This window comes from Erigeron canadensis, chromosome 5 (genome assembly GCF_010389155.1).
Source record: "Erigeron canadensis isolate Cc75 chromosome 5, C_canadensis_v1, whole genome shotgun sequence".
Lineage (NCBI taxonomy): Eukaryota > Viridiplantae > Streptophyta > Magnoliopsida > Asterales > Asteraceae > Erigeron > Erigeron canadensis.
In genome coordinates this window covers 3,576,052-3,601,057 of record NC_057765.1, presented here as the reverse complement: position 1 = coordinate 3,601,057, position 25,006 = coordinate 3,576,052, and the positions used below count along the sequence as shown (strand labels likewise).

The 25,006-nt window shown below is 31.9% G+C and overlaps 1 protein-coding gene, 1 long non-coding RNA gene and 1 pseudogene across 2 annotated transcripts; 2 read left to right on the top strand and 1 right to left on the bottom strand.

Annotated features, from left to right (window-relative positions):
- The window catches only part of LOC122598900, a 47,301-nt pseudogene that overhangs the window by 8,490 nt on the left and 13,805 nt on the right, over positions 1-25,006 (top strand).
- On the top strand, positions 323-7,083 carry LOC122598903 (heavy metal-associated isoprenylated plant protein 39-like). Its single transcript, XM_043771383.1, has 5 exons — positions 323-424; positions 599-691; positions 866-958; positions 5,975-6,050; positions 6,195-7,083. Exons 1-5 carry the CDS (start codon positions 386-388, stop codon positions 6,506-6,508), a joined length of 615 nt encoding a protein of 204 aa, XP_043627318.1. The 5' UTR covers positions 323-385; the 3' UTR covers positions 6,509-7,083.
- LOC122598905 lies at positions 2,367-5,328 on the bottom strand. The gene is made up of 2 exons (XR_006323774.1): positions 5,074-5,328; positions 2,367-4,259 (listed from the first exon to the last, which is right to left on the bottom strand). It is a non-coding gene; the product is annotated as an uncharacterized LOC122598905 (long non-coding RNA).

The following is a 25,006-nucleotide window of genomic DNA, read 5'->3' as shown; positions in this document are numbered from 1 at the left end:
CTGAATACAAGGAACGCCTAGGTAGAATTAGGCTACAGTTCTATCTAGTATCTCTATCTCTAATACCTCTTCAGTTTTCATTGTTATATCACCGTTCATGTTTGTAGTTTTATAAAAAATCTAATATCTCTAGTTCCCTTTGCAGTTTTGAATATAATATTTCACTGTTCATGTTTGATAGTAATATTTTTTTCTTTTTTATTACATGAGCTAACTGAACCTGCTTTATAATTTGGTTTAGACTTATGACATCTTATTTTGATGATTTTAGCGTTTTTGATAATAAAGCTTTGATAACTTCTCTCTAATTTTTATTGTAAACACAACACAGGAGGAAGTTTACAAAATTGCAGAGTTATCGAAATCTTCTGTTGTTGATAAAAATATGGAGTCCACATCTGTACTTGGTAAAGGAATACCAAAGGTAATTGATTATATTTCCGCTACTTCTTTTTTCCAAATTTCTCTAGTAACTATATGTATTCTTCCTTCCTTCCATCATTGGAACTTTTTTTACATGACTCCCAAACCTCCATTTCACTCTTCTAAATCTCACAGTGATCACTATGGAATTGTGCTAATTATTTGAGCGATACAGGAGGAAATTGACAAGATTGCAGAGTTATCGAAATCATCTCTTGTTAATAAAACTTCGGAGTCCACATCTGTACTTAATAAAGCCATACCAAAGGTAATTGATTATATACCTGCTACTTTTTTCCAAATTTATCTAATATTTATATTTATATATCCTCTTCCTTCAATCATTGATTTTACTTCAACATGCTTCCCAAACATCCATTTAACTCTTCTAAATCTCAAAATGTTAGTTTATGGAATCAGTCTAATTTTTTGAATGAAACAGCAGAAAAGTTACAAGATTGCAGAGTTATCGAAATCATCTCTTGTTGATAAAACTACGGAATCCACATCTGTACTTCATAAAGGAAGAGGAAAGGTAATTGATCATATTCTGCTAATATTTTTCCAAATTTCTCTAATATATATATATATATAGGGAAAGTGAGTATGAGGCTGTTATGCACCTAATTTGGGTGAAAAACCCCTCACATACTAATATTTTAATATTTTAAATAAATACATGGCCCCCCATGATTTTTACCCTTTAAAAAAAGGTATGTGAGGGGTTTTTCACCCAACTTGGGTGCCTAACAGCCTCATATTCCCTTCCCCCATATATATATATCCTCCTCCTTCCTTCAATAATTGACATTTATTTCTACGGGACTCCGAAACCTTCATTTCACTCTTCTAAATCTCACAATGTTCACTAATTTACGAAGTCAGTCTAATTACTTCAACAATACAGGATGAAATTTACAAGATGTAGGTTTCAGGCCCCTTGCAACTCACACAACACACTCTAATATATATATATATATATTATATATATATATATAGGGGGACAATCAAATAAGAACAGTTTTAAAAATAAAAACGGTGAGAACACTTAAAAAACATTATTTTGATGCATTAAAAGTCCATAAAACTAACATAGTGCTTAACTAATTAAATGTATATAATATGCGTTTGAGATAATTGAATATGAAAATCTAAATTAAACTAAGTAAATGTTGCTTTAAATAGCCATTCACATACACAAAAATCGTGGGCCCAAAATTAAATGTAAAATACTCAAAGTTATGTTAAAAACCCACAACATGCATCACAACTAGGGATGAGCATTTGGACCGAAACCCGTGACCCGCCCGTGACCCACCCGTGACCCGCCCGTGCCCGACCCGCCCGGTACCCAGACGGGCCTGTTCTCGGTTCATAAAATTTGTGATACTCGGTTCTCGGTTCGGTCCGGGTCAAAACCGTGGTTTGGCGGTTTAACCCGTTAAAACCCGACAGTCACATATTGATAGATGGGTGATGGGTGTGTATATATATAGATAGATACTTGTGATGTATATAATAACACAATTGATACACAACCCACATATGTGATGTGTGTATATATCGATAGATACTAGACAGACAAAGATGAAGTAACGAAGAAGGAGAGGGTGAAGGTTAGGGATCTTTCATGTTTACCCACTATATTACTAGAAAAAAGCATGGAAAGAGAGAGGTTAGAAGAGATGTGAAAAGGATAGAAAATAAAATGATGAATCAAGAAACCAAAATGGAGGTGGGGTGTACCTGGTGTTATTATGTCCACACGTGAGCATCTATATCTAGAGTAGGTTATTTTTATATTGTTAGATAGATGTAAACAAAAACCATTAGCTGTGTCCCATATTTTCTTTTTATATGTTAATATATATATATATATATATATATATATATTTTACACATATTACCTTAGAAAAAAAATAGACGTGGACTAACTTGATTCGTTGGTTTTAAAACTTAAAATATATAAAGAAGATATGAATGGATACAATCTTGAAACATCCTCAATCCATTTTCAAAACCGCAACCATATTCATCTCTATATTGAAGCCTCAAATCTATCACTTTCATCGAAGCCTCAATCTATCAGAAATCTTTCATTTTAATTTTCAAATCAAACGCCTACTAAAAACAAAGTGAACATCAATAGTGGAATACCCCATTGAAAAGTCTTCATCAGTATATCATCATTCTCATGGTTTCTACCTTTCTCTCAAGACAAAAGTTCAAGCAAGCTATTTTCCGGGTCAACCTTAAAAACCCGAACCCGACCCGGTAGAACCTGGGCCCGAACCGACCCGCCCGGGGGGTCAACGGGCCGGGTTTCGGTTCCATTTTTCTTGCACTTTCGGGTCACGGGTCATGACGGTTCGGGCCGGGTCGGGCCGGGTTTTGACCCGTGCACATCCCTAATCACAACTGCAACATATACTTACAAACCTCAACGCGGTCTTCTGCTCCAAGCATAGAGCCAAATGTAACCTGTATCAAAAACCCACGACATGTAACTTAGACTAAATAACCATCAAGAAGAGTTGAATGGAAAACCTACGATGATTGATGGGGTCGGTGAGACCACTGTGCTCTGTGATGGTATTGAGTTCTGAGGTCTGATTTATGGCGTTGGTGAGGCCACTGTGGCTTGTGATGGTACCAAGTTAGTTATCCCTGATGTGTCAAATGCACCAACAATAAATGAATGTACTTAGTCTTCTGCAACTTAGATGTCAAGGGTTTGACATCAAAGTAAAGGAAAATAGATGTAAACAGGTAAAAGCGGGTATTTTTAACCCCGTTGTAAAGAAACTAAGTGGCAAAATAGAAGAAGAAATTAATAAAAAGATATAAGGATTGGAAGGAAGGCTACAATAGGAATTGCAAAATGAAATATGGAAGAGTATGTAAGTATTGTGATCACCTTGGAGGAGAAACCCAAAGTTTACTTATTTAAACTATAATAAAACATGAGCAATATGGAATGCTTCTGCTGCTAGTTTAGAGTCAAATCTGACCCTTATCCAAACCTCACAGCCCGTGAAAACATTACCCGTCTGACCCACTGACTCGTGACCCATGAACAAGTCGATTAACCCAACAATCACCATCGATGTTCTTCATAGTAAGGATCCCGTCAAAATAGCCTCACCTCAAAGGCTCAAACCATCTCAACTTTTCCTGGACACCTGACCTCCACCTCGATCATCTTCTCAGTTCAACTTGAATCATGATACCACACCTGTATGTAAGATCTCTGGAATTGAACCAAGAATCAATTATAGTATTTATTATGTATATAAACACAATACAAAGAGTTTACAAGTTATTACAGAATTATTATTAGAAATAAATCATATGATAAAGATGATAATCATATGAATATAGAATACAGATTCTTTAATATGAATGTATATACAAAAATAGCAAAAATAAGAGAAGAATATAATGTTGAGATGATCTTTTGAAGATATATTATATAATCGGTGCCTCTCATCAGGATAAACATTTCGAAATATCAAGTCTTTTATCTTCAAGATAGATAACAGTCCTCCAAGTACCCAATGTCTTCAATATTAGTCCTCTTTGACCATTTAACTTCAGTCTTCATTCTTCTCGACTTTCTTCAGTTGAACACCTGTAGTCCCTCATTTGAACGTTTCCTAATATAACCAAAGCTAACACTGACATAAAAATAATTTCCCAACACTGTAACATCTCACATGGCATCCTGTTGGAACCGTTTACCAATGTATTGGCTCATCACAAATCAACGACCTCTTCCACGGTCACATCCAAAGCCATCGATTTGAACTCCAACGACATAATGTTAACACCTTGTTCTGTCATAAATTTTAGGTGTATTGATTTAGAGTATTATGTGTACATATTTTAATGTAAATAAGAAAAAATTTATGCAACTTTTCAGTTTTCACATTGTTCATTTTATATGTTAAAGCGCATTTAGCACCCCAAACAAAACAATTACACTAACGTTTATTGACAATAAGTGAAACCTAATATATATATAATTTCTAAAAGAGTGAGGGTAAATTTGCTCCTTTTAAAGTTATTTAATGGCAAGTTTGATCCTTCAAGAAAGTAGATGACAATTTGGTCTTTTATTATATTTAGGGCACATATAGTTGTGTAAAATGTTTTTTAGTTTTCCATTTCTAATTTTCAAGAAAATAGAAGGAGTTTTCCATTTTTAGAAATAAATTGAAAATTTTGAAAACGGACTCAAAACTAAAATATGCTATTATTATTTACCATATTAAAAAACATGTTCTAGGGTGGGTAGTGACGGGGAGAGGGCGAAGGCTATGTTATCAATTTCGGTGGTATACCAGTTTTCGAAGGGTGGAAACAATTTCGGTTTCATATATCGGTTTCGTTTACGTTTCTGGGAATACCAGTGGTATTGACCAGAATATGACCGAAATTCAACCTTTTTAACTTTGGTGGTTTCGGTGGTTTTACGGGTTTTGATTTTATTTTTCAATTTTTTGGGCCAAACATAATAAATCAAGGGAGAAAAAAAGGTGGAAGAGAGGAAAAGGGGATAGCACGTAGAGGTAGCAGGTGCGAGACAAATTTGACCGTCAATCTAGAGATTCGGGCCAAAGAAAATCGAATAGAATACACAGTACATACCTTTTTGTTGGATCTGATATTAAGGAATTTCCTAGAATAAGTTAAAAGATAATTTCTGAAGACTATTGAAAGGCTCACAGTACACCCACCACAAAAAATAGCTATCTCTTCGCGTGCTACTTGATGTGGTAGAACGTAGAAGTAAGAAAAAGAAAAGAGAGATAGCCAGAATATAAAGATGGGGGAGTAGGTGACTTTTTTTCAACAGCAGCAGAGTAGGTGACTTTTGTTATTGAAAAGAAGTTTAGACATCCAATAATGTATATTAATATCTGTAACGAGGATACTTTATTATTTTTAATCTGACTTTTTTTTAAATAAATATGCTGATATCTTTTACATATTAAAATTAAAAATATATATGAAATATTCTATTCAAACTTCTACATACTAAAAAGGTATAAGTATATTATATTATATAAAATATATAAATATATAAAATATTAATATTTAAAATTACCGAAATACCACCGAAAAACCAATATCTTGCTTACCGGTCCTTGACCGAAACACCGAAATTCCGGTCCTTAACTACTTAGGGCGAAGGGTTACGGGGGGCACAGACGTGGGCGTTGGAGGAGAATTAATATAATTTAAGGTTTTCAAAATTTAAAAATGGAAAACGATAAAAAAAAAAAAAAAAAAAAAAAAGTGTTTTCTAATTTCACATAGAAAAGTGAAAAATAGCGTTTTCAATTTTCTTGGAAAACATTTTTGGAAAACTATTATTTGAACACGTTTTCTGTTTTTTGTTTGTTTTCTTGAAAATCAAAACTGAAAAACAAAGGGTGTTTTCCCCAACTACGAGATATATTTTACAAATTATACAATTAACGAGCATATTATGTGAAATCCTAAATAGGTGTTTGAAATAATTTCAACTTCTTCAATTATATTGCAGAAAGTTGTGTTCAAATTGGATATCTTGGATGAAAAAATCAAGAAAAAGGCAATGAAACAGGTCTCAACACTCCCAGGTACTATAGTCTATAACGACTACAATACAAACTTTATTAAATGTATTCATCTGGGGTTATCATAATTTTCAAAAATAAACCAACCCAGATCTTAGTTTATAATTAAAGATTAAATCTGTGACATCACTTGATAAAAAAACACAGGGGTGGATTCAATAGCAATGGACATGAAAGACAAGAAACTGACTATAATAGGAGATGTAGATCCAGTTGCAGTAGTGTTAAAACTGAGAAAAATATGTCGTATAAAGATTTTGTCAGTTGGGCCTGCAAAAGAGCCAGGAAAACAGAAAGAGGAAGATGGACGTGACAAGAAAAAAGAAGATGAGTTAGAAAAGAGACAAGAAGAGGCTATAAAGTTAAGATATTCGTTATATCAAGGAAGTCAACCTTATGATTCGTTATATTATCCCAAACCTAATGAAGATGAAAATCCTAATACTTGTGTTATTTGCTAATCAAGTAAGTCCTTAACCTATAGACGTCTCGGGGGAGTGTCCAGGAGGGGATTCCTCCTCGACGCTATAGGCACAAGTCATCCCAAGCTTGCGTCCAAATCGGGTGGATGATTGATAACTTTTCAAAGTACCTGCATGCCCACAGGATGCTTGAAGGATTAATTATAACTTTTCAATATATAACTTTTCAATATACGCCCAATGGTGTTAACTTGATGTACAACCCCAGAGTATTTGGCAAACCTGATCAAGTTGGTATGTGGTCAAGCTATTGGCCAATTTGGAAAGCGTTACAAATTGAAGACAGTTACTGTGTCTATCATTGTGAGCAAGGGTCTTGTGGATGTACATTGGTGTGGTGCAAATCTTGTGTACATTGATGAAGCAGCAAATAAAGTCTTGCAAGAGAGCAAAGGATATATAGCAAATTTTTGGAGAAAATTTTTCTCAAACTCAACTTAGCACAGGGGCTTACTATCTTTGTCCCCGTGATTTCATTGAATGAATGGAGGCTTGAAAACTCACTTCTGATTGGTTCAGGATTTTAGTTGATGATATAATCGACTGTACAGGTATGTACTTTGTGTTAATTAAGCCAATGTTGGGTGTTTCTATTGAATCAAAGATTTATAAAGAGAAAGTTTGTAATTATATATTATATATTATATTATATATATATTGCTGGTAGAGAGAAAAAAATAAAACTTATCTTTTGATCTTAGCCTTTGAAATTTTTAAATAAATCGATCTTAGCCATTAAAAATAAAAGTCAACTTTAACTATTTTGTATATGGTAACTCTTTTAATTTATTTAATATACAATTTTTTTAAACACGGTAACTATTTTAATGCTGGTAATTATTAAAAAAACTCTCACCTACTTTTACGGTAATAAAATTTACAGTTACTTTGTATCTATCGGTCATCACCCTTACTCGGTCAAAATTAAACTAAATGGAACAATTTGTTCTATGAATATGTGCATGCAAACAAGACCAAATTCTTAATGCTAATCAATCTGTGTATATTATACACATATTGGGCAAAAATTAGAATCTTGAAATTAGCAATAGCTCTTATTCATATGATAAATGTATTTATCAATCATAAGCACATTTTCAAGAAATCAAGATTTATCCAAAATCAAACAAAATGAAGCGGGTTTCTTCAATATAATAAGAAAACAAAAGAAAAGTAAAAATCTTTATTTAAGAAAAAAAGAAGAATCTGTTTACCAAATCATGTTCAATCTTGTGATTGTTGCTGCACTAAATTCCTTTGATCTTAAGCAAGTTTCCACTATGTCTTTCCTGCGTACAAACAAAATCGTTTTAAAAATATAAGCTATAAACACCTTTTAAAAGAGCATAAACTCCTCTTAAAATACATAAGATACGAAAACGCAAAAAAAAAAAACAAACAGTTAACATATTTATTGTTGTGTCTGTATTGAATACAAAATATATTCAGTGCTAAGCCTCATTTTTGTTGAATGTTTGTGACTTTTTTTTGTTGTTTGGCAGTATCCAAGGCCGGTCGTGAGTTATTTGATGCTCAGGGCTTGATAGCAAAAAATTGCCCTCTATTATAATTTTGTAATCAAACCACTTAAAAGCTTATAACGTTGTAGAACGTTAAGAGTTCAATCCTTGTTAAATAATTATATGTTACAAATTTATAAGTTAAGAAAATAAACTTCGAATTGAAATTTTCATTTTACACATCACCTAAAACGGTATACATTTGCGAGAATTTGAAATAAAAATATTAAGTAGATTATAATAGTAGTCAATATTAGCTAAACATTAAACAGATTTCTAATACACGGGGTCTTTTTTAACTCTATATAATTAATAAAGATAATAATAATAATAATAATAATTTTTAACAAAAAATAAAATATTTTATTAGCTCTTTTGTATAGTCAACTATTTTTTATATAAAAAGAAGAATTGTATCATTTTTACAAAATATGAGTAAGAGAAATAATTGCAAAAAATATCTTTTGATTAATTTAAATTTAAATCTGTGACAGACATTTTAGTTTAAATTTAAATCTGTGACAGACATTTTAGTTACAAATAAGTGTAAATTTTTTAGAATCTGATTAATAAGACCATTAGTTGTGATTCATTGGATAATGATATTTATTAACGTACGGTTTACATGAAGTTGGCTCTTTGAATTAGGTTAATAGTTTTGATTCATTGGAGCCAAAATTGACCCCACAACAATTGGTTTAATTAGTTGTGCGATCGATCTTTTGCAGAAGATGGTGGCTTCATGATTAAGAAAGTATTTCATTTATAATTATAGCAATATATATAATAAGTATTATTTTATTAATATGCCGATTTTGGGATTTCGATTAAAGATATATATAAAATTTGAAATGATTTTATTTTATTTATTAACCTTTCTATATAAAACTTATTCAATGCAATAAATTAAGATAAACAAGGTTGGTTCGGGAGTAGATAGGTTTGGATACGTTAATCGGTACCCACGCAATACGACTACGATAACGGCGGTGTGATAGCAACGATGAATGATGATGGTTGTGGTGATGTCAAATGGTGAAGGTAAATAATGTAAAAATATTTGATTTGATGGCATTTAATAGAGATATTTTTTAATATAAATGACCGATGGTTTAATTTAATATTAATAACTAATGGTGATTTAATTCATTAATGATAGTTTATTCAAGTCACATGTTTCATTTTTCTTAACTTTCAGCATGGAAGCTATAACTTTTATAGAGTTGTACTTATGTGAAACTACAAAAAGTGGTGAAACCAAAGGGCTGCATCTCAGCCCTTGGATCAAAAGCAATCCACGGCTGAGATTAAAAAAAAAAAAACAACACGGAGGGGTACTTTGGTAATTTTGTACATTATCCCACTTTTTTCTTTTCTAGTTCCAAACACACACAGAGATCTCTCTTTCTCTCTCACTCCCCCTCTTGGAAAATCACCACCACCACCACTACCCTCATCGTGTTTAGGTCACCGTCGCGTTCCAATCGAAATGGCACAACCATCATTTCCGTCGTCATCATCATCTTCATCATTCATCATCAATGGATCTTGAGAAATTAATATCATTGAAGGATGTATTGAATACGAACATTACGACTTTTTGTTATGTGAATTCTAATTTTCTCAGGTGATAATCAAATGTAATTTGATAATATGTGATTAGATTTATTCTAACATTAGAACTTGTTAAATTTTATTAATTATTCAATTGACTTTGTTGTTTGGTACAATATTGCATACAAGGTGTTTGATGAAATGTCTGAACCAAAGTTTCTTATATATGATTTAATATCAAATCACATTTGATTGAGTATTGCACAAGGTGTTTGATGAAATGTCTAAATCAATGTTTGATAATATGATTTAATCAACTTTATGATTCTGTATTAAATTGGTGTATAAGTTTGTGGATATAAACTCCATTTGTTTTGTGGAAATGTATGAGTAACATCAAATTCGATTTGTTATCTGTTATTGTTTACTTTTATGTTCATTATCATAGTTTATTATGTATAAAGATTATAGAAATTTCTGTTTTTGTAACTGTATGTGTAAAATCATATTTGATTTTGTATATAGATTCTATAGATTTGTGTTTTGTAACTTTGTTTTGTACAATCAAATTTGATTTTGTATTGAGGTTTTAGTTACTTGTGTTCTTATGCCTAGAATCATATTTGATTTTACTCTTACAGTGTGAAAATCCTATATATAACGAATTATTCAAAATCAAAAATGATTTTACGCATACATTGTGACAAAACCTATTCAAAATCAAAAATGATTTTAAGCATACATTGTGACATACCCATACAAAATCATATTTGATGTTATTACAAAGAAAAATATTTAAAATCATTGTTTAGAATCATATATGATTTTCTATATGCTTTCCATACACAATCATAACTTATACAAGATCAACTATTCAAAATCAAAAATGATTTTCCGTATACATGTGTAATAGTTATAGAAAATCATTTATGATTCTAAATAGCACAATTTGACAAAATGAAATGAGTTTCTTACATTGAAACTTATTCATAATCATAAATGATTTTAAGCATACATTGTAAAATACCCATACAAAATCATATTTGATTTTTATTACAAAGAAAAATATTTAAAATCATTGTTTAAAATCATATATGATTTTCTATATGCTTTCCATACACAATCATAATTTATACAAGATCAACTATTCAAAATCAAAAATGATTTTACGTATACATGGGTAATAGTTATAGAAAATCATATATGATTCTGTATAGCACAATGTGACAAACTGAAATGAGTTTCTTACATTGAAACTTATTCATTATCATAAATGATTTTAAGCATACATTGTGACATACCCATACAAAATCATATTTGATGTTATTACAAAGAAAAATATTTAAAATCATTGTTTAGAATCATATATGATTTACAAACAGAATCATAACTTATACAAGATCAACTATTCAAAATCAAAAATGATTTTACGTATACATGGGTAATAGTTATAAAAAATCATTTATGATTCTGTATAACACAATGTGACAAAATGAAATGAGTTTCTTACATTGAAACTTATTCATTATCATAAATGATTTTAAGCATACATTGTGAGATACCTATACAAAATCATATTTGATTTTATTACAAAGAAAAATATTTAAAATCATTGTTTAGAATCATATATGACTTTTTATATGTTTTCCAAACAGAATCATAACTTATACAAAATCAACTATTCAAAATCAAAAATGATTTTACGTATACATGGGTAATAGTTACAGAAAATCATATATTTTCTGTATAGCACAATGTGACAAAATGAAATGAGTTTCTTACATTGAAACTTATTCATAATCATAAATGATTTTAAGCATACATTGTGAGATACCCATACAAAATCAAATTTGATTTTATTACAAAAAAAAATATTTAAAATCATTGTTTAAAATCATATATGATTTTCTATATGCTTTCCATACACAATCATAACTTATACAAGATCAACTATTCAAAATCAAAAATGATTTTACGTATACATGGGTAATAGTTATAGAAAATCATATATGATTCTGTATAGCACAATGTGACAAAATGAAATGAGTTTCTTACATTGAAACTTATTCAAAATCATAAATGATTTTAAGCATACATTGTGACATACCCATACAAAATCATATTTGATGTTATTACAAAGAAAAATATTTAAAATCATTGTTTAGAATCATATATGATTTTCTATATGCTTTCCAAACAAAATCATAACTTATACAAGATCAACTATTGAAAATCAAAAATGATTTTACTTATACATGGGTAATAGTTATAGAAAATCATTTATGATTCTGTATAGCACAATGTGACAAAATGAAATGAGTTTTTTACATTGAAACTTATTCATAATCATAAATGATTTTAAGCATACATTGTGAAATACCCATACAAAATCATATTTGATTTTATTACAAAAAAAAATATTTAAAATCATTGTTTAAAATCATATATGATTTTCTATATGCTTTCCATACACAATCATAACTTATACAAGATCAACTATTCAAAATCAAAAATGATTTTACGTATACATGGGTAATAGTTATAGAAAATCATATATGATTCTGTATAGCACAATGTGACAAAATGAAATGAGTTTCTTACATTGAAACTTATTCAAAATCATAAATGATTTTAAACATACATTGTGACATACCCATACAAAATCATATTTGATGTTATTACAAAGAAAAATATTTAAAATCATTGTTTAGAATCATATATGATTTTCTATATGCTTTCCAAACAAAATCATAACTTATACAAGATCAACTATTGAAAATCAAAAATGATTTTACTTATATATGGGTAATAGTTATAGAAAATCATTTATGATTCTGTATAGCACAATGTGACAAACTGAAATGAGTTTTTTACATTGAAACTTATTCATAATCATAAATGATTTTAAGCATACATTGTGACATACCCATACAAAATCATATTTGATTTTATTACAAAGAAAAATACTTAAAATCATTGTTTAGAATCATATATGATTTTCTATATGCTTTCCATACACAATCAAAACTTATACAAGATCAACTATTGAAAATCAAAAACGATTTTACGTATACATGGGTAATAGTTATAGAAAATCATATATGATTCTGTATAGCACAATGTGACAAAATGAAATGAGTTTCTTACATTGAAACTTATTCATTATCATAAATGATTTTAAGCATACATTGTGACATACCCATACAAAATCATATTTGATGTTATTACAAAGAAAAATATTTAAAATCATTGTTTAGAATCATATATGATTTACAAACAGAATCATAACTTATACAAGATCAACTATTGAAAATCAAAAATGATTTTACTTATACATGGGTAATAGTTATAGAAAATCATATATGATTCTGTATAGCACAATGTGACAAAATGAAATGAGTTTCTTACATTGAAACTTATTCATAATCATAAATGATTTTAAGCATACATTGTGACATATCTATACAAAATCATATTTGATTTTATTACAAAGAAAAATATTTAAAATCATTATTTAGAATCATATATGATTTTCTATATGCTTTCCATACACAATCATAACTTATACAAGATCAACTATTCAAAATCAAAAATGATTTTACGTATACATGGGTAATAGTTATAGAAAATCAAATATGATTCTGTATAGCACAATGTGACAAAATGAAATGAGTTTCTTATATTGAAACTTATTCATAATCATAAATGATTTTAATCATACATTGTAACTTTGTTTTGTACAATCAAAATTTGATTTCGTACATACACTTTGGTTTAGACATTTCATTAAACACTTTGTGGGCAAAACTCATTATAAAAATTTTAAACAACAACAACTAAAAATACAACTTCTTATTATATGAAAAAACAAAAATAAAAGAAAAAATTACAAATCATGGATAAAAATGGTTTGTTTATCCATTTTTTATATAAACTACATAAAATATCACTCTAATAATATCTAAAACATCATCTTCCATTTGTTATTGTTGCTAGTGATTTGAGATGAAGATCCAGATTGTAGTGGTGGTGGTGGCGGCGGTCGGATATGGTGATGGTGGTGGTGGTGGTGGTCACTGTCCAAGGAGGAGAAGATAGGGGGAGAGAGAGAGAGAGAGAGAGAGACTGTGTGTGTGTGTGTGTGTTTTGATCAGGTGAATAGAGAAGAGAGAATTGGAAGATAAGATTCTTTTTTTGGGTGTAAATTACGAAAATACCCCTCCGTGTTTTATTTTTAATTAGAGGTAAATGTTAATCTTAACCATTGATGAGAATGATCCAAGGGCTAAGATTAAGCCCTTGAGATTCATGAAAAATTAAGGATGTAAATGAACAAACACCAACTAATATAGTTGTATACAAGTATAGATATGAAAAATGAATGTGTCACTGTCATGCATGTACCTAATTAATTTGTTTATAAAATCCCTTTATATACTTATTTTTCAATACATAAAAAAGATGGGTCCAATTATTTGTTTATTATATAAAAAATAACATGTGAGATTTTTAAACCAAGTTAAGTATGAAACATCATAATAGGGTACGGACCGTGAAAAAATATTTTTAAATGAGATAACATATCAACAAAGTTCTTTTTTAATTTTTTTTTCTTAACTTGGTTTTTTGACAATTTTTTTATTTTTTTTAGTTAACTTATTTCAAAAAAAAAATTACAACAAATACACCATTGAACCATATATATAAGGGTATGGTACGAGTTTCGCCGTTAATGGTATTAATAAAGGGTAGCTCGTGAGAGTGATAAGTCAAAGGGGGTGATTAAGTCGACGAGTTACAGGGTATGGATTTAACAACCCTAACCCAGTTTTTAGAGTCGGTTTCAAGTCGAATTTCAGATAAGGTCAAGTATTGACAATCTTAATATATATCAAACCCACTCTATATATGTTATATCGAAAAGTGTACAAGATTTAAGACTTTGATTTAATATTATGCTGATTTTATAATTTACTTTATTTTTGAGTAAAAAGCTTTTTAAGTTTACTTGATAACCTGGTCACCGACCGGGTATTAATCTAGTTGTAACAGAGGTAGGAGGATGGAAAATGACTGGTAAACTGGAGCACCCGTATCAATCATATACAGAATTGAATACCATTAGGCATTAGATGCATCATGTATGGTCCAGAAATGGTACGTAACTCAGCAGTGTTATATTCCTTCCCTTACATGGGTTAATTACCCGCATACAAGTGAAGGGTAGATGATTGTGAGGATACATAAACCTAGGTTCAAGTCTCACTCTCCATAATGGGGGTGGATGATAGGGGTGTTTTTCAGGAATACTAGATTGCATCCTAGATATTCATGTAGTTTAGGAATTGGAGTAGGATAGATTGTCCAGTTCAAAAATTATGGAAAAGTAAAGGCTAGATGAAACTTTTAAGGTACAATTTTTTATCTAGTATATCTATCTGTAATCCCTTTTCATTTTTCATTGATATATCGCCATTCATGTTTGATATAACAAAAAATATTTTTATAATTACATGAGCTAACTGAACTATTATAACTTGGTTTAGTCTTATGACTTCTTATGTTGGTAAATTTAGTATGATGATTAAGCATTGCTAACTTCTCTCTCATTGTTTCTGTAAAAACAACCTAGGAGGAAATTTACAAGATTACATAGTTATCGAAGTCATCTCTTGTTGATAAAACTACGGAGTCCACATCTGAACTTAGTAAAGCAATAATACCAAAAGTAATTGATTATATATAGGTTTAATTGATAGAAAAAGGAAACAGTTTAACTTTTCTTCATGTAACATTTTACCTTCATCCACTCATCGCATGACTTAAATGGGTTATTTATTAGTGTTAATGTTCATGTTACTTTATCAGTGTTGTTATTTTACTGGGCAATAGTGGGTTGGCTTGCCAAAGATTTGCAAGGTAAAAATTCTGTTCAAGTCAGTATTACCCGGAATGATCCTTGCTGTGAACTTTGAAGAACCATTAAAAAGCCAATGTTAAATGTGTTGCTCTAAATGTATGCTAGAGCCAACTATTTTACAAATGCTTCTCATTAATTAAAAGTCCAAAATGTTAATTACAAAAGAGATGTAATTTAGAGCAAATCCTTCTCATTAATATGTCGGATTTAAAATATGTTGGATTTAAGAGCAGCCAAGTACAGGAAAATAATGTTAAAAGTTCTGACACATTATTCAAGTTAACAAAACTGAATAACACTCAGCATCTCTAAATATAGACTAAACGACACAGATCGTCCATGTGGTTTGTCAAAATGATCACGTTTCTCCTTTCTTTATCAAAACCTCACTGGCAATCCTTTATAGGTGGATAAAGTTCACATATCGTCCTTTGACCGGTCAACCGTTATCTTTTATCCGTTAAACCCCCCACGTGCCACCCACGTGAGGGATAAATAGGTCATTTCCCTCTTCAAACTAACCAATAATGATATTCTGTTCATTTTTTTTATTGCTCTAAAAATATATATATATACATCAAGATGTAGACATATATATATATATATATCTACATGAAATCAAATTACCTTTATTCAAAACACTTGTACCAAAAATCAAACTCTTAGAAGAAAACGCTCTTAAATTCATCAAAACTAGATTTTGAAAGATGACATTCTTTTTCCAAAAGAGTATACAACACAAAACCTGTATCTACCTATATACTATCTATACATATAAATACCATAGTTGCCATCACCTTCAACATAGTCTCACCACTACCATTCATCTTCTCATTATCTCTATATCGATCCATCACCACCACCGTATCTCTTATCTCTTTTCCCGACCCGACCTTAATGGGCGGAATCGAAACACAAATGGTGATATATATTGTATTCATATTTGGAGATATATATAAACAACTACACTTTGGATCCAAAATAAAAATTCCAAATACACAGGAGGATTTGGATTTGTAGATCTACACACACATAATATATATATATATATATATATATAGAGAAAAGTTATTTTGAGAGACTTTTTTTTGCGAGAACCTTTAAGAACTTTTCAAATCAAGCCCAACCGATGATTATTTTTTACATGAAAATTGTTTTTTGATTGTTTTCTGAATAACTTATGTGTGATTTTGAAGTTTATAATTGTTTGAAGATATGTATTATCATCCGTTATACAATTATGTGGAGATTTGGATTCTTGATCACATGTGCACGAATATTGCTATGATTACATGTGATCGACTTGCATACATGTGATCTGTGAACCTTATCCACCTCTAAAGGATTGCTAGTGAGGTTTTGATAAAGAAAGGATGAAACGTGATTATTTTGACAAACCACAGGGACGATCTGTGTCGTTTAGTCCTAAATATATATACATATATATAAGTGAGAAGAGTATAGTAGCGAACGTGGAATGACTACTATATAACTGGGATTTAGGGAAAATACACAAGTATTAAAGTAAAACAAATAAAACAATAGTGCATCATAAAAATCATCATGTGTCAATTGCTTCGTAAATTTTCGTGCATTGATCTAAATGTCAAAATTTTATCCTATTTGATTTATCTTAATACTTGTTTTAGTATCAAACTATACAAGTCAGTAAAAAATGTTTGTAGTGAATAAATTATGAGTTGTATTACGAATATCACTTCTCCTCTTAAAGGGTAAAAGAATTGTTCACGCACAATAAATGTAATTAATATACAAGATTTGCAGAAAATTGTAATGTTTAACTTTAAGGGCATATATATACGTTTCTTGGTACGACAAAGACAGATTAGTATTCTTGGTACGACAAAGACAAAGACAGATTCATACCATTTTAGTGTACTGTGAACTCTTACTGGACCACACGTGACCATCAACCTCACCGTGAAGGTCGCTGAACAGAGCGATCTGGGTCTCCATTGATGCATCAATTAACATACCGTGCGGTAAACTCTAATTAAATCGCTTTTTCTTCATCATGTATCCTTAAATAATCCAAGATAAAATTTCAAATGATGAATCACCATTTTATGAATGTACATATTGTATCCCCTGGCTCTAAAGATACAAGTAGTATCCTCGATCCCTTACCTTATTTCCTTCTCTCACATGAATGTATTTACAACTAGTATTACCTAATTTTCATCATCGTCTCCAAATTGGTTGAAAAGGGTAAAAATCGAATCTTTATTACCCGTCAAGATGGAACTTAAAATTCAGCAACCCTTCAGCAGAAATGCTCCTCCTTACTCTACCTCTCTGTACCACCACATGTGATGGTTGTTCCGCCTGAAAGCACACAATAACCACCGTCAAGTTATCAAGTACTCCTCTCTTCATTGCTTCATCCACCATCTCCTGGCAGCAACGCTTCACATCATTATGTTTCTGTAACTGCCGCCTAACAAAATCCACTGCATTTTGGTTTCTAAACACGTCCCAGATCCCATCACTTCCAATGATTAAAAACTCGTCTTCTTTTGTTAGTGTAACAAGTTTTAGCTCTGGTTCGGCGCTCAATGGGCCAATGTGCTCACCCATTTCTTTGAGCCCATTGATCTGCCAGTTACCTATTGCTCGGGTTGAACAATCTGTTGGTGTGTTCTTGCGAAATTGCGATGAGCATATGGCCAGGAGTAAGTGATTGGTGTAAGGCTAATCCCATTTTTTTGTTTTCAGGTCTTGATAAAAATGTTGGGGGGAGGCAAGGAAAATGTTGAAAGGAATTACGTTCGGAACCTCCTTGTTTTATGATGTTTTTCTTCAAGTCAAAGTCAAAAATAAAAAACACATGCACTTTTTTACCCTTATTCTTTCTTTTTCTTTAATTTGTGTGTTTAGTCAAACATCCACAAATCTCCTCCACGTCATCACACAGTATACATTTTCTTTTCTTTTTTTATCACAGTATACAACCCGACCGCCACTGTGGAGAAACAATCGTTGGAACTTGCCATCTCGTCTTCCAAGATTTATTCTTCTAGAAGGTTCTGTTTTCATTTCTCTCTTTAATTTCATGCTTAATATATAGGGTTTATGGCATACAAATATAACCACTTACGACCAAATAGTTATGTAATGTAATGACCTATTCATGTGGCTATGTAATGTATGCGCTTATGTTTTCTTGGCTATACTATGTAAAATATGTATGGACTTTACATAGTATAGCCAAAAAAAATACATAGGTTCTTACATTGATTGACCCAAATAAAAAGAACCTTACATAGTATAGCCAAGAAAACATAGGTGCATACATTACATAACTACTTGAATATGTCACTACATTACATAACCATTTAGTCATAGGTGGTTACATTCGTATGCCGTTATCCCTAATATATATCTATATAAATATTAAAACAGTAGGAATCCTAGCCTTTTAAGCCATCCTCCCTAAATTAAAGTTATGCTTAAATGTTGCCACATAAGATTTATCCTATGTGGCATCTCCATGTTTTTTTTTTAAATTATCAATCTTTTTTATAGAAAATATAGTATAAATTAGAATATAGAAACTATAAAATTCGATATATCGTATATGAAAAACAATATATTTATGAGATTGATCAACATTAATTTGGCAAGAATATTACAAATCTTATTATTATTATTATTATTATTATTATTATTATTATTATTATTATTATTTATTTATTTATTTTTATTTTTATTTTTAATAAAATCGTCACTTTGTACGTACGATTACAAATTCTACATTACTAAATCCTTATATTTGTTAGAATTGTACGTACGATTACAAATTCATTTGTTAATTGATTCATATTTGTATGTATTTAGGATGAATGGTAATATAATCTAATCACATTAGTAATTCTATAAAAAGGTTTTTTTTAAGCTTTATTTTGTGTATGTATTTTATAATTGCTATTTAACAAATAGTTAAACATTCATCAAGCTTTATGTAGTCAAAAGATTCAATCATCATGATGTGGAATTAATATACTCTATATGAACTAATAGACGATAATAGATGTATCAAAATAGGTTAGTTCAGAGTTCAGACATCTTCACCTAATTCTTGATCATACACTCTGGGCACTCCAATAAATCGAATTCGCATGTTTCAACTTTACATGTAGGTCTACACTACACTTCATTGTTTTGTTTTGTTGACCTAATTGTATGTTGCGGGTATTTGACCAACTATAACAATTCTTTAAAGTATAGCAAAAGTCCTCAATGCCAAATTTCAACCTAAATTTAGGTCTATTTGTATGTTAAAACATTATGCATGGAATTCACATTACATAATCTATCATCCAAGGATTAGAGGTCACTATATTTTTCATGTTTCATAATATAATTTATTATTATACTGCTTTAAAAAAAATCCGCACATCGTGCGGGTAAAAGACCTAGTATATATATATATATATGTCGATGTATGTGTATATACAACAAATTACTAATTTGATTAGTAGATATCAGTTGGAATAGTGTTTGTATCAAGGTTATGGGTTTCTTTTACCACATTCTTTCCAAATGCGTACTTAGGGCTTTTATTATCCAATTTTTTTTCTTCATAATTATGACTGCATTTGAAAATATTCTGGAATGTAGTGCTTTCACCTTTTTTTATTTTATGTCAACATGTAATGCTGACGGAAAGTAGTCTAGATAACGGAAAGTAATGTAAGTTGCATCCCATCATATGTTTCGTACATTCTAGTCGTACCTCTTTTCAGTATTCGGACTAGAGACATACGCACTTATGGGCATTATAGCAGCGATTATGGGGTCATAGTTATCTTATATTTTATAAACTTTGTTGGCTAACTATAATACAAACTCTATTGTTCAATAACAAGTTATTTATCATTTACATATAAGCCCAAACGCATATGCACCCTTGTGTTTTTTCAATTATATATACTATAGAGAATTGACACAATATCCACACGTTTCCCACGTTCCTGCCATTTACCGCTCCAGTCAGCCAGTCAAGTTATTTTTTCATCATAGGCATTGCTTTGTCGAATACGGAATTCAAAACCACCATGACTTGAGTTTACAAATAACTTCTAACGCTTAATGAATATTCTTTTATTTTCTGAAACATCATAAAAGGTGGGTTTAACTGATGGTTATGTTTTAAATCTGAGTAGAATCTTTAGTTGATCAGGCTGCTGCAATTCGGTTTGAGTCGACACTTGGAACATAAGTTTTCAAGAGACTAATGGGGGGACCGTAGCTGAAGCTGCAGCCTGCAAATTCAAGTATGATGGTCGCTTTTCTGTGTGGCAATATATGTTGGTTTGAAGTCTTTAACACCTTCACAGTGATGCTATTAGTAGGAATATATATATTGATGGTTCTTAACTTTTTGTTTTCTTATTTCAAGTAACGGTGATGGAGTTAAATCCTTCAGTTCAGAATCCGGACATGAGTTTGTCACTTCTGGATGGTTGGTAAGTAAATGTCGCCTGATATCACAATAATGTTCTAATTTCAACCTCTTCAGCTAGAAACGGGTTGATTTGGGTTATATTTTTGCTCCTAACGGGTCAAATCAAAACAAGGTTTAAATTGGAATTGACAAACCCATCAAATTTGACCAATAGTGTATTTAAATGCTTACAATCTTGTAGATCTCTTTATACAATAGAATTAGATAATATTTATAACAAGTTAGATTTGGTAATAATATATGATATTGGATATTAGTAAAACTCAAGACTCAAAAGAAAGGGACAAAAAAACGTTTGTGGACCTGACTGTGTATTCTGACCCAGTAACCCATATCAAGATCACTCCTACTGACCTGACTCATATCTACTAAGGGAGTTCAAGCATTATTCTTAGCAATTCCATGCTCCTCCCTCTTGATAAGATTTCATTACCATAAAAAAAGATGAACATGAAGTTTAGGTGAAACTGATTTCTAAAATAGTGTATCTAAAACATGATTAGTACCTTGGACATACTGAAGGTCTCTCACTAACTGCAAGAGTGGGTTTCACTTTATGATTGACCCGACATGCAACTTTAAATATAGAAATGGGGGCTGTGGTACGCTACTCGATAACTCAACTATTAAATTTTCATCTTATTAAGAGTCAAAGACTCTCGAATCTACCTATTTTAAATCTAGGTTCATCGATGACAAGCAAGAGCCGCTACTGCTTATTGAAGATGAAAGCTTTAAGAACCAGACTTTGATGTCCCTTTATCTAGAAAGTGAGGACATCAATCCTATTCCGCTTGATGCTGATCTGATGTGGATTGCCAAGTGGCCATTTGGACACACTCTCAGAGCACCAAGTCATGTAAGTATTCCTGCGACTATGTGTATTCCTGTACACGAATGCATAACTAGAGATGTCCACGACAGGGTATTGATGTTTGTGAAACCATTGCTACGATGATCAGGAATAAATTGTTGTAGCCAAACAGAAATCAAAATTGAGTTAATAATTAGTATGCTGACTATCATCATAGAAGTTGAAGATTATTTGCCTCTGTTTTAGGGGAAAACTTGAATATAGTAGATATATAAGACAAAATGAAATGAAAAATCCTAGCAAGCTGGTCTGTCCAACCATATTGTTACCATTTTTTATTCAGATAGTTGTTGGGCTAATTTTCATTCCATATCAAGCTTCATTTTAAACATTAATATTATCACAATCGGCTTCCATTACTAGAGGAGTGCATAATATCAAAGCAAAAAGGCCTACCAAATAATTACTAAACACAAGTATAACTAAAAGGAAAAGCCTTGGACACACTTTGTTTATAGCAAATGCGATATCAGGCCTAGAGAGAGTAGCATATTGGAGACCCCCAACAATACTCCGGTATTTGACTGGATCCGAGAAAGCAGTGCTACCACCATTAGACAAAACCACAGATGTAGAAAGGGGAGATGGAACTGGTTTGGCATTAGATAATTTTGTGTGTTTCAAGAGATCTATAATATACTTGGATTGAGAGAGAAACAAATCTGAACCTGTACGTGTGATTTCCACACCTAGATAATGTGATAGATGGCTGATGTCTTGGATGGCGAAGGCACGACTAAGCTGTTGAACAACCCGATCAAGCATCAAAGGGTTGTTACCTGTGAAGATAATATCATCGACTTACACTAGCATATATAGCACTGTACCATGAGCACAATAGATGAAAAGCGAGGGATCAGTTTCGGATATCCTTTAAAACCAATGTTATAAAGAGCCTAAGAGAGCCAATGAAACGAAGCTCTCGGTGCTTGCGTGAGACCGTATAATGATTTTTGCAACAAACACACATGATCAGGTTTTGATATGTCAACAAAACCCGGCGGTTGTTGTAGATACACTATTTCCTTAAGATCACCATGTAAGAATGCATTCTGGACATGTAATTGTCTCAAGGGCCAACAATTAGCGGTAACAATGGATAAAACAACCCGGATAGTGGTAGCCCTAACAACAGGGCTAAAGGTGTTAGTCTAGTTAATGCCAGGTTGTTGATGAAATCCATTAGCAACAAGGCGCGCTTTATAGCGAGTGATAATTCCCCGTTGATCACGTTTAACTTTGTTAACCCACTTGCAATCAACTACATTTTTTCCAGGAACACCTAGCACTAATGACCATGTGTCATTTCTCATGAGAGTCGAATATTCATCCTCCATGGCCTTGTGCCAGAGAAGGTTTTTGTTGGTAATCGCAAAGGTAGCGGGTTCAGAGTCAGAAACAGATGTGGAGGTATGATATGCAGAAGGATCATATATTTTTGTTTTAGGCGGATTTTGGAGAAGATTTGAAGGACGTGTGCGTGTTGTGGGCTGAGGTGGTGATGATGTAGATTGTGAGCAAGTAGAGGGATTAGGATCAACGGGTTGTGTGGGTTCGGATGATTGTTTTATGGGTTGGGGGGAGGAATGAGCGTAGTTGTAGGCTCAGGTGGAGGAGGTAAGTCAACACCGTCAGCTGGCCCATCGGAAATTGGGTTAAACATAGGAGGTGGAGGTAATGGATAAAACGAGAAGTATTCGTTTGGTTGGGAGGTAAGTCTCGAAGGCGAGGTGGGTTGACGAAATGGGAAGAAGTGTTCATTAAAGCGGACATGGCGAGCAATATAGAGACGCTCAAACTCTTGGTCAAAACACCGATACCCGTGATGGGAGGTGCTATACCCCAAGAATGTGCAAGGAGTAGACCGAAAATCCATTTTGTGTAGATTATAGGGTCGTAGGTGAGGAAAACATTGATAGCAAAAAACACGGAGAAAAGTGTAATTGGGTGTCCGTTTGAACAAAAACTCGAAGGGAGAGGTGCGAGCCGTGTTTGAAGAGGGCATGCGATGGATAAGATAGACTGTAGTGTCAAATGCAAAGTGCCAAAATTTAGACGGGACACCGGATTGAGAAAGAAGAGTTAGACCAGTTTCAACGACATGTCGGTGTCGTCTTTCAACAAAGCCATTTTGTTCACTTGTGTGTGGACAAGAGAATCTCTGGATGATGCCTAGATTTGAGAAAAAAGGAGACAATTTGCGAAATTCTTCCCCTCCATTGGTTTGGACTGATTTCAATTTTGTTTTAAATTGACGTTCTATCATAGCAACAGATTGAGTAAATATATGATAGACATCAGATTTACGTTTCAATGGAAAGAACCACATGTAACGTGAAAAGGCATCAACACACAACAAAAAATAAGAATGACTATCAAAAGAAGGAACGGGTGAAGGACCCCATACATCACAATAAATAAGATCAAAAATGAAACTTTATTGCGAGATAATGGTAAATGTAGTTTCGAAGACTTGCCAATAGAGCAAGCAGTACAATGACTTAAAAAATCTATTACTAGAAAGCGGAAACTTAAATCTAGATAACATGGAAGAAAACAATTTCTAATGAGGGTAACCCAGTCTTTGATGCCACACGTCCGGAGAGATTTGAACAGTGGTGAAGACAAATTTTTGGATAGGTTGACAGTGTGGCAGACAAAAGGAATAGAGACCTCCATTACTTGGACCAGTGAGGAGGGTAGAACGGGTGACCTTGTCCTTCACAGAAAAGAAAGTTGCGTGAAATTCCAAAACACATTGTTGTCTAAACAAAACTTTTGAACGAAAAGAAGATTTTGTTTAATTTCAGGAACATAGAAGGATATCTCGGAAAGAAAGACTTTTGTTAGGTGAGTAGAAAGTTGAAGAGCCAATATTTAAAATAGGATGACCCTTACCATTGCCAACATGAACATTGTTATCGCCAAGGTACGGCTGGAACGTGTCAAAACTAGAGAGATTAGGAGTAACATGGTAATTAGAACCTGAGTCAGGAAGCCATGAAGTTGATGCAGGAGAGTGAGTGTTAGCAGCATAGTTTGTTTGAGTAAAGTTAGCAGACGACTGCCTATTACGTATTGTGGAGGGGTCCCGATTTGGGCATTGTGGCGGGACATGACT

Coding starts and splice junctions, on each gene's coding strand:
- LOC122598903 (XM_043771383.1), top strand. CDS start 386: ATGGAGTCCACATCTGTACTTGGTAAAGGAATACCAAAG. Junction 692..865: donor TTAATAAAGCCATACCAAAG/GTAATTGATTAT, acceptor TGAATGAAACAG/CAGAAAAGTTACAAGATTGC. Junction 6,051..6,194: donor ACAGGTCTCAACACTCCCAG/GTACTATAGTCT, acceptor AAAAAAACACAG/GGGTGGATTCAATAGCAATG.